Genomic DNA, 18,498 nt, shown 5'->3' with positions numbered 1-18,498 from the left:
GCCTCATCATCTTCAATCATGACATCAAGTCAAACGACGAATCATTACACTATGCTTCTATTTTCTTCTTCTTAATAAATAATTTTAATTACATGGCTGAAGTGTGTGTGTTGATACATTCATGAAAATATCAAAATATACAAGGTGTTGGATAATGGATGCATATTCCAACTCCTAAACTCTCCATCTCCTCTTATTCTATACTTCATCTTCTCAATCTTTACACTTTAATCCGCTACTCCGTGTCTCTTCTATCTAGACTCCACAAACTTTTTACATCTTCACACTTTGTAATCCAACCATCCAACCTCTTATATCCTATATTTGTCTTCCTTTCTTAGCCTAATATGAGTCTTTCGTGTACTTCTTAGGCCTGACTTACAATCCTAATTAGTATGTCATCGTATAATGTGCAGCAAACTGCGTGCAGATGATTGTTGCCTGGCCTGCAATCAACGACAAGATATATATGATGGCGATCGAGCTGAGGTATCGTAGATGGAAGGCGATCATATTGACGATGTGAACAGATGATACATGCATATATTTGACCGGCGTTTCCTCCTCCGACCAAATCATGTGAACACTATATAAAGAAAGAGGGAAAGAGATTATCTAGCTTAGCTTAGCTTGCATGCACCAATAGCTAGCTGCGCTATCCACAAATTAAATGGAGGCCGGACTTTTACATTTTGGCATTTTAGTTTTTCCATTGGTCCGATCCTTTAATGATGCATGGTTAATTGATTATATATGAGGATAAACCATTTAATTATACCATTTTAATTGGATTACATCTTACCTTTTCTTCTCTATAATTAGGTAGAGGATTAATTTAATTATTTCGTTTGTTATAACTAATTCACACTCAAAAGTACACTTTTATTTTTTTATTTCCTTACTAGTATTTTCGCCCGTGCGATGCACGGAATGAATTTTTTATAATATGTTAAAAATATTTGGATTAATATATATAATTATTTAAATTAGGTCATCAAATATTATATAGTGCAATTGAAGATATGTTTTGGATCATTTATATTTTTTGATGTTATCATTGCTTGAGTTTGAGCAAATAATTGCTCAAATTAATAGTTAATGTGTAGATCTACGCATGCGGTGTTATAACTTTGGAGATTTTATATATCATTATTTATGATTTTTATAAATTGGACAAATGTACTTGTTCTCTAGCAACTCAGTTATAGGAATCAATTGTTATCTTAAATCATTTGTATGGAACATACGTTTTTTGTCTAAATATATAGCAATTTTGTCATTTTGTTAAAAAAAAAAACATGAGTTAATTAGTGCATTTTTTAGTTTTTCCTTCCTTTACAGTTTCCCTTAAGAAAACATGAGTTAATTAATCCATCTATTAAGCATTTAATTACTCCAGTCAAACTAAGAAGAACTGAAACTCAAATAAATATTGTGTGGTAAATCAAAAACAAAACAACCAAGGCTATCATGCCGTAGGTTCAATCTTAGGCTTTTTCAAACTCTTTGAAGACGATGAACAATCCATGTTTATTCTCTTCAAAGACGGTTGCTCAGGAGTAGTTTCATCAACGGAGATGACTTCTAGATTTGTCGAATATGTAGCTTCTAATGGTGTTATGCCCGGCCTGGTCGAAAATAACTATTAAAAATCAAGGCTAAAAATTTTTTATTACATGAGGTAGAACGAAATTGTAATTAAAAATTACATTGGTTGCTATCCACACCTCCGGGAGCCTTCAACACTCAAAATCCTTGAGTTTAAACATGTCTTTGGAAAAATCAGAATCATCTTAATCCGTAACACTAATCAAAGTGTCATTATTCGTTTTCATAATGTACTTTTGCTCGCACGACTTAAACCTCATGTGAGAGGTTTGCACAACAAAATTGTGAGTATTATAGATTTTCCCTTCCTTCAAGAGTTTGTTGAATTGTTTGACAAATTCTTTAGAAATTTTTAAATGGATACAAATTCTATGAGTAACAAATTCATTTTGTGATTATATTTTGTGGATAGCAAATCCATTATGTGATTAAATTTTGTGATGTATATTGAAGTATGATTGTCTAACATACAACATAAATTCAGTATTCTGAAATAAAGCATTCAACCGATATAGTATGAGTATGAGTCTAAATTATAGTATGTGTTTAAACTATAATATTAGTCCAATATTTTTAAAATTCAATGTTGTAAAAAAAGTGTATAAATGCAATATGTACCTTGGAGTCATGGAATAAGCATGCCAGTGTTTGTTGGTTGATGGCAACACGTTGATATTCCTTGGCCAAATAACAACGCATCAACTTGGAGTCTTATAGAGCTTTTCCTTGTCCCGAGGGACGTAATTTGACTCCACTACTAAGCAATAAAGAGAAAGATGAGAAATTAGTGATCTTTTTATATATTTCGCCAATTAGTAATATCAAATTCATTTTCAACCAATTATTCTTTTTTTATTTTCAGTCAATTAAAATATGAGACGCAATCATATTTTTATCTAATTTCCGTTCCATTTTTAATTGATGATTTAGAATATTATTATTATTGAAATATTTCCGTTCCATTTTTAATTATCTTTAATATTGTTTAAAATATGCATTTACTATTGATGATGTAGAATATTGTTATTGAAATATTTCCATTCCTTTTTTAATTAAAATGCAATTATCTAACCATTTCCTTTTTCATTTTAGTCAATTATGGATATTTTTTTATTTGTAGTCAATTATTAATATTCATTTCCTTTTATATATTCAGTCATTAGTAATATCATATTCATTTTCAGTCGATTATTCCTTTTTTTTTTCCAGTTAATTAGTCAATTAGAATAATAGATGCACTGATATTTTCATTCCATTTTTAATTTACCTTTACTATTGTTTAAAATTTAAAATATTGTTTTACTATTGATGATGTAGACTATTATTATTGAAATATTTCCTTTTCATTTTTAATTTACTTTTACTATTGATGATGTAGAATATTATTATTGAAATATTTCCGTTTCATTTTTAATTTTNTGAACAATCCATGTTTATTCTCTTCAAAGACGGTTGCTCAGGAGTAGTTTCATCAACGGAGATGACTTCTAGATTTGTCGAATATGTAGCTTCTAATGGTGTTATGCCCGGCCTGGTCGAAAATAACTATTAAAAATCAAGGCTAAAAATTTTTTATTACATGAGGTAGAACGAAATTGTAATTAAAAATTACATTGGTTGCTATCCACACCTCCGGGAGCCTTCAACACTCAAAATCCTTGAGTTTAAACATGTCTTTGGAAAAATCAGAATCATCTTAATCCGTAACACTAATCAAAGTGTCATTATTCGTTTTCATAATGTACTTTTGCTCGCACGACTTAAACCTCATGTGAGAGGTTTGCACAACAAAATTGTGAGTATTATAGATTTTCCCTTCCTTCAAGAGTTTGTTGAATTGTTTGACAAATTCTTTAGAAATTTTTAAATGGATACAAATTCTATGAGTAACAAATTCATTTTGTGATTATATTTTGTGGATAGCAAATCCATTATGTGATTAAATTTTGTGATGTATATTGAAGTATGATTGTCTAACATACAACATAAATTCAGTATTCTGAAATAAAGCATTCAACCGATATAGTATGAGTATGAGTCTAAATTATAGTATGTGTTTAAACTATAATATTAGTCCAATATTTTTAAAATTCAATGTTGTAAAAAAAGTGTATAAATGCAATATGTACCTTGGAGTCATGGAATAAGCATGCCAGTGTTTGTTGGTTGATGGCAACACGTTGATATTCCTTGGCCAAATAACAACGCATCAACTTGGAGTCTTATAGAGCTTTTCCTTGTCCCGAGGGACGTAATTTGACTCCACTACTAAGCAATAAAGAGAAAGATGAGAAATTAGTGATCTTTTTATATATTTCGCCAATTAGTAATATCAAATTCATTTTCAACCAATTATTCTTTTTTTATTTTCAGTCAATTAAAATATGAGACGCAATCATATTTTTATCTAATTTCCGTTCCATTTTTAATTGATGATTTAGAATATTATTATTATTGAAATATTTCCGTTCCATTTTTAATTATCTTTAATATTGTTTAAAATATGCATTTACTATTGATGATGTAGAATATTATTATTGAAATATTTCCGTTTCATTTTTAATTTTNATTTAAAATGCAATGATTTGACCATTTCCTTTTTCCATTTTAATTAATTATGGATATTTTTTTAATTTTCAGTCAATTATTAATGTTCATTTCCTTTTCCAATTTACCTCATTTCCGTTCCATTTTAAATTGATGATGCAAAATATTATTGTAAAATATTTCTATCATAATAAATACTATAATTACTAATAATGAATTATAACCAATTATAATTAATATTATTTTATCATAATAATTACCATATTACTAAAATGCCCTACGTTTGGGCGGAAAAATTTTGGATGAGGATATTGTTTTTCTATATTTGTAATTACCGTTATAAACGGATTTAATAGGAAAATTTAAGTAGGAAGTTATATTAAGTGTTTTGAAATATTATTATTATTATTATTATTATATTATTAATATTAGAGAAATTATATTCAAGAGTTTAAGATTATTATTACGAAGTATTATATTATTATTATTATTATTATACTCTTAACAGAATAGGTAAGCAAAAAAAAAAAAAAAAAACTTGATTACCCCGAATGACCCTGTTTTTTCTTTAGATCCCAATAAAGCACTTCATGGGAATGAACCCAAACAAAGAAAAAGCGAATTGTGTTGAAGTAAAAATGGTGTAGGGGAAACTGTTTATGTTTTTTTTCTAAAAGAACAATTAATTAATTAATTAATTAATTTTTAATAGTTTTCTTTGTTTCCTATTTTTTTAAGAATAGAACTCAGTTATGGTTGAGCTGCTACAATAATCTAAAGTGTTTGATTTCCTTGTTTTTTATAAAAGAACAATTAATTAATTAATTTTTAATAGTTTTCTTTGTTTTCTATTTTTTTTAAGAATAGAACTCAGTTATGGTTGAGCTACTACAATAATCTAAAGTGTTTGATTTCCTTGCACATGTTGGGAAGCTTGAAGAGGCAGTGAATCACGGTAGAAGTGAATTTCACAAATTTAATAGATCTACAGAATTCGAAGACTTAGTTAAGGAAATAGGGAATGCTTTAATTTGGGGCCATGTGCTCTACATAACTTCCACCAGTAGCATTTTTCTTCTGGTTCTTCCTGTTTCTTTTCCTTGGCGCCTTCCATCCCAGAGGCTCTATGAAAAAAATTTTTATTGCGGGATAATAATAATAATAATAAAACAAAAAATAATAATAATAATAATAATAAAACAAAACATCACCATCATCTTTATCAATACCCATTTTCTTTTCCTTTACTTTTCCTTTTCTTTTCTTTCTTCTTCTGGCGTTCCATTCTTCTTTCTTCCTTTTCTTTTCTTTCTTCTTTCCTCTCTTCTCATAATAATAATAATAATAATAATAATAAGAAAAAGAAGAAAACGTTACCTGCCATTTCATCATCTTCTTCTTCGACCGGCGGGGNATTTAAAATGCAATGATTTGACCATTTCCTTTTTCCATTTTAATTAATTATGGATATTTTTTTAATTTTCAGTCAATTATTAATATTCATTTCCTTTTTTAATTGACATAATTTCCATTCTCTTTTCTATTTTTAATTTTCAGTCAATTATTAATGTTCATTTCCTTTTCCAATTTACCTCATTTCCGTTCCATTTTAAATTGATGATGCAAAATATTATTGTAAAATATTTCTATCATAATAAATACTATAATTACTAATAATGAATTATAACCAATTATAATTAATATTATTTTATCATAATAATTACCATATTACTAAAATGCCCTACGTTTGGGCGGAAAAATTTTGGATGAGGATATTGTTTTTCTATATTTGTAATTACCGTTATAAACGGATTTAATAGGAAAATTTAAGTAGGAAGTTATATTAAGTGTTTTGAAATATTATTATTATTATTATTATTATATTATTAATATTAGAGAAATTATATTCAAGAGTTTAAGATTATTATTACGAAGTATTATATTATTATTATTATTATTATACTCTTAACAGAATAGGTAAGCAAAAAAAAAAAAAAAAAACTTGATTACCCCGAATGACCCTGTTTTTTCTTTAGATCCCAATAAAGCACTTCATGGGAATGAACCCAAACAAAGAAAAAGCGAATTGTGTTGAAGTAAAAATGGTGTAGGGGAAACTGTTTATGTTTTTTTTCTAAAAGAACAATTAATTAATTAATTAATTAATTTTTAATAGTTTTCTTTGTTTCCTATTTTTTTAAGAATAGAACTCAGTTATGGTTGAGCTGCTACAATAATCTAAAGTGTTTGATTTCCTTGTTTTTTATAAAAGAACAATTAATTAATTAATTTTTAATAGTTTTCTTTGTTTTCTATTTTTTTTAAGAATAGAACTCAGTTATGGTTGAGCTACTACAATAATCTAAAGTGTTTGATTTCCTTGCACATGTTGGGAAGCTTGAAGAGGCAGTGAATCACGGTAGAAGTGAATTTCACAAATTTAATAGATCTACAGAATTCGAAGACTTAGTTAAGGAAATAGGGAATGCTTTAATTTGGGGCCATGTGCTCTACATAACTTCCACCAGTAGCATTTTTCTTCTGGTTCTTCCTGTTTCTTTTCCTTGGCGCCTTCCATCCCAGAGGCTCTATGAAAAAAATTTTTATTGCGGGATAATAATAATAATAATAAAACAAAAAATAATAATAATAATAATAATAAAACAAAACATCACCATCATCTTTATCAATACCCATTTTCTTTTCCTTTACTTTTCCTTTTCTTTTCTTTCTTCTTCTGGCGTTCCATTCTTCTTTCTTCCTTTTCTTTTCTTTCTTCTTTCCTCTCTTCTCATAATAATAATAATAATAATAATAATAAGAAAAAGAAGAAAACGTTACCTGCCATTTCATCATCTTCTTCTTCGACCGGCGGGGAAAGAGAGATAACCGGAGGACGAGAACTCGTCGGAGAAAGAACTCACCATCGTCGTTGTTCGCCTCTCATCTGCGGTGGAGATGAGAGTTCACAGTATATACTATTTAAAATATATAAAAAATACATATGCTACAAAAACAACCAAAACCATGGTGGCATATATATATATATATATATATATATATATATATATATATATATATATATATATATTATGTAATAATAATTGATTGCTAACTTTATGAAAATATTTATGGTTAACTAATATAATCAATAATTTACCCAAAATAATTGTCCAATTTACCTTATAATCAATAAATAAATTAATAAATAATCAATAAATAAATTAATTAATAAAATCACTAAAATGCCTCTAAGTTTGGACGGGAAAATTTAGGAGGAGGATAATACTTTTATATATAGTAAGTATAGATTAATTATATGAATATTTTAACAATTCTTAATTTTATATATATATATATATATATATATATATATATATATTATAACTAGAAATGTGGTGTTCCTTTTTGTAGTATAAGTCCGTGATGAATAATGATTTTATCCAGATAAGATATAATAAGCATGGTTGATTCTACACCCTTAAAAAGCTTTGATAGCATAAATTGTAGTGATAGTGAACACTGAAAGCTGCATATGCCTAACTGATAACAAGATTTGTGATTTGTGACGATGTGATAAAATTGATTGGACCAATCACTCAATTTTTTTCATTAAATTTTCTACGTATATATCAAGACTTGTGATGTATGTAATATTTTATAATTATTATTAATTGTTTATAAATTATCTGAGTCTATTACAAGATAGATAATCAAATATGAATTTTTTACGAAATTATATTGTTTGTATGTATTACTTCTTCAACTTTTGTTGGTAAGGAATCGGAAGTAGACAACTAGCATTGGGTGGAATCTTCACATCATATGGCCTCATCCATCACCCAATTGCACCGCACCGCCCGCTCTATTCAATTCTTAAATATAATTAAATTAATTAATTTTATATTTCATATAGCAAACACATGATGTTTTCTGCCATCATACCGTATTATATACCCTATATGTTCAATTATTGGTGTTTGCAACGTAATCTTTACTTCCTTGGCCATCTTTAATTACATATAAATAGCATATTTTTAAAAAGAAAAAAAATTACACTAATTTAAAAAATAAATAATTTATTGATGTCAATCTCATTATAATAAAATCATGTTGTCATTTTCTTTTTAATTTTTGATATCTCAACTCTTGACAGTCTTGATTCCTTTCCTCCATTATATTATTGTACATAATATTCTTTAAACTTTATGCAAGGATATTTATGTATACATTATTTGAACCCCTCAGTTTTGGCTAGAAATATGAGAGGTAGGTCACTGTATCTTTCATCACACTGCACATCCTTTCTGGAGATTTGGTTCAACTTGAATATATATATATATATATATATATATATATATATATATATATATATTTTTTCCAAAGGACAAAATATGTCAAAAATAAGTTTTTAAAAAATTGGGAACTAATGCAATATGTTACTACGGCATAATCAACACCGGCAGCAAATGTTGAGTATATTAGGCATTTCATTTAATTTGTTTTCTACCTTGGCTGCCAACTAAGAGTATCAAATTTTGTTTCATTTCATAAAAGCTTTGAGGTTGTCGACCAAACAATTTATTTTCTGCATATACTATACTATAAGTCCGGACCATATACCAGTTGTAATAAGTTAAGGCAAAAACTGAAAAGCCAGACACAAGGCAAATGCTAACAATGTGGTTGCGTAGGGAAGAACAAGTCAAGTCTAATCCATTGCAGAGTATTTTAAGGAGCACATTATATAAAGCAAACGACAATCCAGATGATATAAGAATATGGCCAGAATGCAATATACTATGTAACATCTGTCTGCTCATGCTTGACCAAAGTAAGCAGTGGATGGTGTTGGAGGAAAATATAGTACAAATACAACCACCTCCAGCAACTAAATTCATCAAATCTTACACTTCTCTCAAAGGTGTCCACACCTCAATTGACTGACCCTAGCTGCCAAAAATGGAGACCGATCTGTAAAACAACAGTTTTATTTCTGATGAAGACTTCCAACAAAATTATTACGTAGTATTAGATACAACCTACTACTTGCATCCACAAAAGCATAAAATGACCAACCAGCTAGACACCATAAAGGATTGAGATCCATACAAAAGATGCAGTTTCATGGTGGAAACCATAAAGAATGCAAAAATAAAAGCAGCACATTTGAAGACCAATGAAATTAATAAAAATCACACAGGTGGAGAAAAATGAAAAAATAAAGGAGACGGAGAAGGGAATGACAAAGTGTGCAACATAGTTAATTAGTTGATTAGTGACAGTAATGGCATAAGCTAGAGGGGAAGAAATTTTAGCCCAAATTTAAAGTGTTTGGGTGGGTGGTTCACTTTTAAGCAACAGGTGGCATACAATGTTACTCCATATTAGCTTTTCCACTAACCTTCTAACATTAATTTTCTTAAAATCTTAATTTTCAAGCAGCTCAAAAATGGGTTAACCAACCCCACAACACAGTCTAGGCCTGCTCTCCATCACATTCTTACCCACCCAACTCAAAATATATATAATTTGGATCGGTTGAAAACCTGCCTGTTATATCACTTTCACTCTTCCACACAACACTCCATTCTTTAGAGAAAGGAATATAGATAGAGAAACTAAAAGAGAGTGAAAAAAGAAAAAGAGGCAAGAGAAGACTAAGGAGGAAAAACCTCAAGTTTTGATAGATATTCAAACTAGGTAAGCACTTCCAACCCTTGAACACTCCTTAGGTTCCTAATAAGCACTGTGCATAAGTTTTTAAAGGCAATAAAGGATGAAATAGTGAACTATTTTGCCGAAGTACTGAAACCAAGCACCCTTGAAGCTCTAAAAGCAATTGTGACATAAGCATTGGCATTATTTTTATACACACTCAAGTATAAGTTGAATAGTATGTACTTAAGCCTTGTGAGAACTAAATCTATGAAAGAACCAAAATTATAATGGAAATTTGAAGTTCCTATCCCCATTTGTTAAACTTTATTTGATCTCATATTCTCATGCTATGTATGCTACTGTTTTGTGTGTTTATGCTAGGATATCATGTGAATATGCTTAGTTCTTGATTTGAGAGCAATAAAATGTGTGAGCACTTGAGCATATTGCCTAAGAGAAATTCTATGACTCTGTGCTTGTTTTTACTTAGAAGAACCCATAAGTGAATTTAAGAGAGCTTATAAGAAGACATTGCTACTACAAGCAGACAAGAAACCCCAAAAACAAAAGAATCAATAAAGCATGAGTCAACACTCGATAGTGGTGGGGATTTTAAGTCACATTTTAAAATTCAAATGAATTATAGTCTTGTGTATTTGGTATTCTCCCAGAGTAATCCAACTTCACAATTTAACTGAGACAAAATTCATAGTCAATGTGACTGCTAAGACAGACCAACTAACTTAAATACAAATTTGGGGCAGAACTCCTGAATGGTTTGATAATTTTCCTATCAATTGGAGTGCTAAATTGGCATCTAGAGATCTAGTTGTATAGATATCCTCAAACAGATAATTCCTACATAGGGTTCAAACTTCAAATCCAAAGTCTGCAATTAAGAACAGTAATTAAGGAGCAATAGACAAAACTTCCACATCATGCAATGTCTAATGAAAGAAAATGTGCACAAAGATAACTAAGCCTATAACTAATTAAGTATGGAAAGGCATAAAAACAAGCAAGTAACAGCATTCCATAGAGCAGAATGCAAACCTGAGTATTAGCGATTGATTTCAGCAGGCAAGGGTCGATTGAACCCTCCACGCCGGTTCATGTACTGTCGAGGCTGCCTTTTGGTCACTTTCCTCACAGCGCCCACATCGTTCCCGGCAACCGGCTTTCCCTTAGTCGAATCAAACCCTACAGGAATACCTAATTTCTTCATCATCTCAAGCTCGTCCTCATCAATCATCTCTGCACTCCCTTCCGCAGCTGCGCCGCCCTCTCCATCCTGCTTCTGCTTATGCTCCTTTGCAATTCCATCAACGAAATCCGAAACGGCCCTCTGCCTGTCCCGCTGCCTATCCCTATCCTTTTCACCCTCCTCCTTGTGGCGTTTTCTGGGAGGGCTTTCGGGGGAAGGAGTGCGGTGGCGGTGGTGATTCCGGCTTCGGTGGTGACGGTCAGGAGAGCGCGAACGAGACGGGGAACGATGGCGGTGACGGTGGCGGTCGGTTGACGGGGAGCGAGTGCGGGAACGGGCTCTCCGGGATCGGACACGGTCAGGTGTATATGAACGCGAACGGGGAGGAGAAGGAGACCGCTTGCTGCGCTCCCCTTCTTTCCGGTCTCGGTCGCGTTCGCGTTCATCACGGTCTCTTTTCCGATCTCTATCTCGCTCCCTGTCTCTGTCTCTGTCTCTATCTCTGTATCTATCCTTGTCTCTTTCTCTTTCGCGGTCTCTATCTCGGTCTCGATCGCGAACTCGGTCACGGTCGGTCATGGCGTCGGCGGGGAGAGACAGATCGAGCCGCAGGAGATTGAGCTCAGCTTACTAGTATTTCAACTTGAGGTTTACCAAGGTATAGAGAGGATACAGGCGTCATTTTAACCGTTAATGGTTAAGCGGATAATCTCACTCCAACCCACCCGTACTAACACTCACACAAATATGCGTAATGCGTGTGAGTCGGTTTTTACCTCTTTTTTTTTTTTTTTTTTTTTTTNATGGCATAAGCTAGAGGGGAAGAAATTTTAGCCCAAATTTAAAGTGTTTGGGTGGGTGGTTCACTTTTAAGCAACAGGTGGCATACAATGTTACTCCATATTAGCTTTTCCACTAACCTTCTAACATTAATTTTCTTAAAATCTTAATTTTCAAGCAGCTCAAAAATGGGTTAACCAACCCCACAACACAGTCTAGGCCTGCTCTCCATCACATTCTTACCCACCCAACTCAAAATATATATAATTTGGATCGGTTGAAAACCTGCCTGTTATATCACTTTCACTCTTCCACACAACACTCCATTCTTTAGAGAAAGGAATATAGATAGAGAAACTAAAAGAGAGTGAAAAAAGAAAAAGAGGCAAGAGAAGACTAAGGAGGAAAAACCTCAAGTTTTGATAGATATTCAAACTAGGTAAGCACTTCCAACCCTTGAACACTCCTTAGGTTCCTAATAAGCACTGTGCATAAGTTTTTAAAGGCAATAAAGGATGAAATAGTGAACTATTTTGCCGAAGTACTGAAACCAAGCACCCTTGAAGCTCTAAAAGCAATTGTGACATAAGCATTGGCATTATTTTTATACACACTCAAGTATAAGTTGAATAGTATGTACTTAAGCCTTGTGAGAACTAAATCTATGAAAGAACCAAAATTATAATGGAAATTTGAAGTTCCTATCCCCATTTGTTAAACTTTATTTGATCTCATATTCTCATGCTATGTATGCTACTGTTTTGTGTGTTTATGCTAGGATATCATGTGAATATGCTTAGTTCTTGATTTGAGAGCAATAAAATGTGTGAGCACTTGAGCATATTGCCTAAGAGAAATTCTATGACTCTGTGCTTGTTTTTACTTAGAAGAACCCATAAGTGAATTTAAGAGAGCTTATAAGAAGACATTGCTACTACAAGCAGACAAGAAACCCCAAAAACAAAAGAATCAATAAAGCATGAGTCAACACTCGATAGTGGTGGGGATTTTAAGTCACATTTTAAAATTCAAATGAATTATAGTCTTGTGTATTTGGTATTCTCCCAGAGTAATCCAACTTCACAATTTAACTGAGACAAAATTCATAGTCAATGTGACTGCTAAGACAGACCAACTAACTTAAATACAAATTTGGGGCAGAACTCCTGAATGGTTTGATAATTTTCCTATCAATTGGAGTGCTAAATTGGCATCTAGAGATCTAGTTGTATAGATATCCTCAAACAGATAATTCCTACATAGGGTTCAAACTTCAAATCCAAAGTCTGCAATTAAGAACAGTAATTAAGGAGCAATAGACAAAACTTCCACATCATGCAATGTCTAATGAAAGAAAATGTGCACAAAGATAACTAAGCCTATAACTAATTAAGTATGGAAAGGCATAAAAACAAGCAAGTAACAGCATTCCATAGAGCAGAATGCAAACCTGAGTATTAGCGATTGATTTCAGCAGGCAAGGGTCGATTGAACCCTCCACGCCGGTTCATGTACTGTCGAGGCTGCCTTTTGGTCACTTTCCTCACAGCGCCCACATCGTTCCCGGCAACCGGCTTTCCCTTAGTCGAATCAAACCCTACAGGAATACCTAATTTCTTCATCATCTCAAGCTCGTCCTCATCAATCATCTCTGCACTCCCTTCCGCAGCTGCGCCGCCCTCTCCATCCTGCTTCTGCTTATGCTCCTTTGCAATTCCATCAACGAAATCCGAAACGGCCCTCTGCCTGTCCCGCTGCCTATCCCTATCCTTTTCACCCTCCTCCTTGTGGCGTTTTCTGGGAGGGCTTTCGGGGGAAGGAGTGCGGTGGCGGTGGTGATTCCGGCTTCGGTGGTGACGGTCAGGAGAGCGCGAACGAGACGGGGAACGATGGCGGTGACGGTGGCGGTCGGTTGACGGGGAGCGAGTGCGGGAACGGGCTCTCCGGGATCGGACACGGTCAGGTGTATATGAACGCGAACGGGGAGGAGAAGGAGACCGCTTGCTGCGCTCCCCTTCTTTCCGGTCTCGGTCGCGTTCGCGTTCATCACGGTCTCTTTTCCGATCTCTATCTCGCTCCCTGTCTCTGTCTCTGTCTCTATCTCTGTATCTATCCTTGTCTCTTTCTCTTTCGCGGTCTCTATCTCGGTCTCGATCGCGAACTCGGTCACGGTCGGTCATGGCGTCGGCGGGGAGAGACAGATCGAGCCGCAGGAGATTGAGCTCAGCTTACTAGTATTTCAACTTGAGGTTTACCAAGGTATAGAGAGGATACAGGCGTCATTTTAACCGTTAATGGTTAAGCGGATAATCTCACTCCAACCCACCCGTACTAACACTCACACAAATATGCGTAATGCGTGTGAGTCGGTTTTTACCTTTTTTTTTTTTTTTTTTTTTTTTAAATACAAACCCAAAATTTTATTATCTTAAAGACAAAATATTACAGAGAAAAAAAAAAAAAGATCAATCCATTTTTTACAATTGGGCAAAAAAAGAGTTTCTCTAACTATAAGTGGTAAATCTGTAACATAACTCAAAAGCAAATCAAAATTAGAGTCTAATAAGCATAAATTCAATTTATATAGTTAAAACTATAAAGTCACATCTACTTACGGAGTACTTTTATATCATCTCGGGCAGGCCCTCACCTTGGCCTAACACTACTTGTATAGTTGTATTGATTGAACGATGCCTTGGGTTGAAACAAACCTAATCATTTTCCGAGTCTCTAATCTCCCCACAGTCCCATCAAGATTGAAATAGTGTTTACAATTTCTTTTATTTTTTAAAAAAGTATACTAAAGTACTAATCATTTGAGATCTCCTAAAATTTATTGGCCCCTGTTAGAATTGGCCAAACAAATGGACTTCACATTTTGCTTTAAGACATTATGTAAGACACTTTTTGCAGAAGCCACTAGAAGTAGTAGTATATTGATGCGGTCATACAAAAAGAATTAATGAAAGAATTGCTTAATGATTCTTTAAACAATTTGGTATTCAAACTCAACTCTCCTCAGAATATAATTTGTTTCAAATGCAACAAACAACCAAAGGATGTTCAAAATGAACTTTTGATCCAGCAAAGTGTATCTCAAATGACACGGACAAAACAATTAACCCTTGAAAGGTGGGTGAATACAACAGAGTGCCTAAAACCGTGATTTTCCAACCACCTCAATTTCACCCTATGGGCTATGGTGATGAAGCTTTGAGTTTTTTCACTCTCTTCACTGCAGGAGAGATAGTCCTCAGTATCTTGCGGCCTTTCTTTTTCTGTTTCATCCTCTTTGTCGCAGGAGGCATCTCTCTTATTGGACCTGGAGGCACACCCTTCTTGAGAGCACTGCCCCGGGGAGTAAGAGAGGGTGGCAATCGCAAGCTTTGTGGAGGCATTGGACTGTGCGGTTTCCACACCAAGTTATTCTTCATTGCAAACCTAACTTTCTTAGAGCTCTTCTCTGCACTCTTTGTAGCACTAACTGCAGAATCTCCTGCATTGTCTATGTCAGGAATACACGAGGCACTTTTAGCTCTCTTCCTTTTCTTTTTCATGGAAATGACAGGAGTGGCATCCCCATCATCATCATCATCGCTACCTGAATCAACTTCAGCAGCAACTTTCTCAAACTGCATCTGAAGATTCGAAATAACAGACTCGTTGAAAGTCACTTTGCTCTCACTGTCTGGACCAGAACTGGAACCGTTACCGCCTGCCAATATCATATTCTCAACCTCATCTTTTCGGATGTTCTCAACTGCAGATCCATTTTCTGAAGGCTCACTCTTCTTTTTCTTCTTCCCTCGTTTTGAATTTTCCAACTCTTTAGGTGCAACTTCCCCATTTGGCACACAATTCTCATTTGCAGAATCATCTTGAGAGACCCCTTTTTTCTTCTCCTTCTTTTTACCTTTTTTATTGCTTCCATCCTGCATTGTCTTAGCCTTCTTGCACTTTCTCAAGGCCTCATCAGTATGTCCCTCATCCTCCTGAACATCATCATAGCTTTCTGATGCATCCTCTTCAGTCTTGCCATTCTCAATTGGTACCAATTCAGGCATCTCCTCATCCTCAACAGTAACCTCAGGAAGCACAATGTCAACACCCGCTGTTTCAAAATTCTTCTCCAATTTCAAAAACTCATCGTGCAACTTGAAAAGCACTTTCCTATTTCCCTGAACACATTCCGCAGATGATCCAACCTCGAAAAGCCTTCTTGAAAACCCCATTTTCATTGCAATCAACCCAAGAGCCACCTCTGCATAGCTCTCCTTGCCTTCAACCCCTTTCCTCTTCCTCTCCAATAAACTCTTCCCCATATTCAACAACTCATCAAACACACAGCTCTTCACTTTCCCCACCATCACCCTGTCCTCGCATTTCCCCATTACTTCAAACAATGGCTTAAACAAAAGTCCAACCACCTCCTGATCAACAGGAACAGAACAACCATTCAACTCATCCAGCCAAACCGAAGCAATGTGATAACACACTCCATTCCCCAGCAACTTATCCTCAGCTAAAAACGCATTATTAATAAAGGTGTCAACAACTCTACCTAGAAGCTCTAAATCCCAGCTATATTTATTGCACAAATCGAAAATCGCGCGAATAAATTTCCTAACAAGCAAGTAGAACTTATCAAGCCTCAAGCGGTCAATCCCATTCCACTCGCGTTTCAATGTAACGAGAAACACAGAAAAATAATGTAAAGCGAGAGAGAGTTGGAGATTGAGTACGAGCGAAGCTGCGCGGGAGATGAGATGCGCTTGAGCGGGGGCCTTGTCGGAATGCCAGAGGCAATAGAAGAGTCCCTTCCAGAACTTCTTCATGTCGTCGTCGGAGACTTCGGATTGCGTCTCCAGCCATCCCTCGAGCAACCGCAGAGCTTTGGAACGGACGGGGGCGCTGCAGGAAGCCAAGTACTTGATGAGGGCGGGGCCGGGAGCGACGGCGTCGAGGATCAGAGTTTCGGGTTTAGGTTTCAGCTCTCTGGATCGCTTCTTCATTGCGATTTGCGAAACCCTAACACAAAAATTAAACTATCGATCGGAGATTGATTTCAAGTGTGTCTTCTGCTTCTGCGGAAGAGAAGAGAAGAAACGGCAATTTGATGCAGAGAGGCAGAGAGCGGAGAAACCCTAAGCTAGGGCACGGCACGTCTAAATTAATACTATACTCTTTTGCTTAACTTTTCTCATCCGCTCGTATTACTATTAAACTTATACCAACAAATAATAGGTATTTATTTTAAATTAATTTGGGATAAGCTCAAATAAAGTATTCGATTTTTATCGAAATAGTAATTACCTTATTAAATTGGGAAACAACTTTAATTGCACATCCAAACTTGCAAATATACATATAATGCTATTTTTTTTTTACAAATTACTATTAAAAATGTACGGTGTAATATGAATATAAAATTTAAAATTGATGTAACATTCATGTGTCATTTTATTAGTAATATTTTAGATTTGTAAAAAATAAATAAATAATAAAATATGAAAGCGAATATTGATGTCTTCCCGTCTTCATCTCCTAATTGGGAAATGATGGAGGTGAAATCTTTATCCCAACTCTTCATCTTGAGCAAAGAATTCGTCACAGACAAAAGGAGATGTTAACTTATTGTTATGATCAAGTGTTTACTGCTGCATCAAAAGCAGTATCTGCCCAACACTAGTAATGAAAGCACAACTTTATTTTCTTATAAACAGTCATCACATTTTCGAGAGGTAAGTTGTTAGTTTTGGCTTTTCACATGTCTTAGTTAACAAGAAGTTGTTAGAGCTGGAATTTGAATAACAAAATTTTCCGTAAATGAAAGGAGGCGTATGGCATATATGTTATTCGCAGTTTCCCAATTACTTCACGAGGTTTAGTTTCGTCTCACCGTTTGTTTGGATCCTCGGATTTCTTCATTTGATATTTTTTGATTTGATTCTTCTTTGGGCTCCACACGTGCACTCAAAATTAAAATGAATATACTTATTGATTACATACCATCGAATGGCGTATCCAATTAAGAGCATGCTCATACACTCGAGACTTGCAGCTTATCTAAGAGACTGGTGAGTACACAAGTGCAAACAGCCTTCAATCATTCGCGGTCAATCAACACAAGGTGTAGACTAGGCGCTGAGTAATCCAGAAAATTAAAATCCTCACTGAAGGATCATATCTAAACTCATTCGCCCACCTTTTGCGGGCAGTCGGGATTGGTGAAGGCGACTGGGTGCCGAACGCAAGAAGATATTTTCATACAACAGGTATTCACATATGATTCATCAACCCTGCCTCCGTGCTGATTTTCTATGTTCATTTAATTGGTTATTTGTTAGCCTTATTAATGAATAACCAGCAGACTATAAATAGTGTACAAGTGAGGAGAAGTAGCAAGAAGTTACAACAAAAGTTAATCTACATAAACATATTTAAAACATATAAATAAACATAGAAAGTATCAACCACATATAGGCTTAATTAACATAAGCTAGCTCAATTTTAGTATTCAACTTGAAACTGGCCGGTTTGGTATAGACTTGAATTAACGTACGAACACTTACCATACTTGTTACTCATATAAGTCATATTCAATAGTGTCACGCACGCAGTACAATCTTATAAATTTGGTTTTAGTGTTCAACTTGAAAATGATTTGGTATAGGTCGGCTTGAATTGGCACTTACCCT

At 34.1% G+C, this 18,498-nt stretch overlaps 3 protein-coding genes and 2 long non-coding RNA genes across 6 annotated transcripts; all 5 read right to left on the bottom strand.

Moving 5' to 3' along the window:
* Positions 1-5,094: 5,094 nt before the first annotated feature.
* On the bottom strand, positions 5,095-5,568 carry LOC115998253. Its single transcript, XR_004093861.1, has 2 exons — positions 5,533-5,568; positions 5,095-5,279 (listed from the first exon to the last, which is right to left on the bottom strand). It is a non-coding gene; the product is annotated as an uncharacterized LOC115998253 (long non-coding RNA).
* Positions 5,569-6,558: 990 nt separating this feature from the next.
* LOC115998183 lies at positions 6,559-7,096 on the bottom strand. The gene is made up of 2 exons (XR_004093851.1): positions 6,997-7,096; positions 6,559-6,743 (listed from the first exon to the last, which is right to left on the bottom strand). It is a non-coding gene; the product is annotated as an uncharacterized LOC115998183 (long non-coding RNA).
* A 1,731-nt stretch (positions 7,097-8,827) lies between these two features.
* LOC115998938 (U4/U6.U5 small nuclear ribonucleoprotein 27 kDa protein) lies at positions 8,828-11,712 on the bottom strand. 2 transcript variants are annotated; one of them, XM_031238607.1, is made up of 2 exons: positions 10,870-11,712; positions 8,828-9,108 (listed from the first exon to the last, which is right to left on the bottom strand). In XM_031238607.1, exon 1 carries the CDS (start codon positions 11,597-11,599, stop codon positions 10,877-10,879), a length of 723 nt encoding a protein of 240 aa, XP_031094467.1. In that variant the 5' UTR covers positions 11,600-11,712; the 3' UTR covers positions 8,828-9,108; positions 10,870-10,876. The 2 variants fall into 2 exon arrangements, with proteins under 2 accessions (XP_031094467.1, XP_031094466.1); XM_031238606.1 differs by having other exon boundaries at positions 8,828-9,129; positions 10,870-11,710.
* Positions 11,713-11,953: 241 nt separating this feature from the next.
* Positions 11,954-14,094, bottom strand: LOC115998939 (U4/U6.U5 small nuclear ribonucleoprotein 27 kDa protein-like). Its single transcript, XM_031238608.1, has 2 exons — positions 13,251-14,094; positions 11,954-13,086 (listed from the first exon to the last, which is right to left on the bottom strand). Exon 1 carries the CDS (start codon positions 13,978-13,980, stop codon positions 13,258-13,260), a length of 723 nt encoding a protein of 240 aa, XP_031094468.1. The 5' UTR covers positions 13,981-14,094; the 3' UTR covers positions 11,954-13,086; positions 13,251-13,257.
* Positions 14,095-14,759: 665 nt separating this feature from the next.
* LOC115999726 (ribosomal RNA processing protein 1 homolog) lies at positions 14,760-16,994 on the bottom strand. The gene has a single exon (XM_031239618.1). It carries the CDS (start codon positions 16,810-16,812, stop codon positions 14,998-15,000), a length of 1,815 nt encoding a protein of 604 aa, XP_031095478.1. The 5' UTR covers positions 16,813-16,994; the 3' UTR covers positions 14,760-14,997.
* Between the last annotated feature and the right edge of the window lie 1,504 nt (positions 16,995-18,498).

The sequence above is a fragment of the Ipomoea triloba genome, chromosome 12 (genome assembly GCF_003576645.1).
Source record: "Ipomoea triloba cultivar NCNSP0323 chromosome 12, ASM357664v1".
Classification (NCBI taxonomy): Eukaryota; Viridiplantae; Streptophyta; class Magnoliopsida; order Solanales; family Convolvulaceae; genus Ipomoea; species Ipomoea triloba.
This window is presented reverse-complemented; position numbering and strand designations above follow the sequence as displayed.

Coding starts and splice junctions, on each gene's coding strand:
- LOC115999726 (XM_031239618.1), bottom strand. CDS start 16,812: ATGAAGAAGCGATCCAGAGAGCTGAAACCTAAACCCGAAACTCTGATC.
- LOC115998938 (XM_031238607.1), bottom strand. CDS start 11,599: ATGACCGACCGTGACCGAGTTCGCGATCGAGACCGAGATAGAGACCGC.
- LOC115998939 (XM_031238608.1), bottom strand. CDS start 13,980: ATGACCGACCGTGACCGAGTTCGCGATCGAGACCGAGATAGAGACCGC.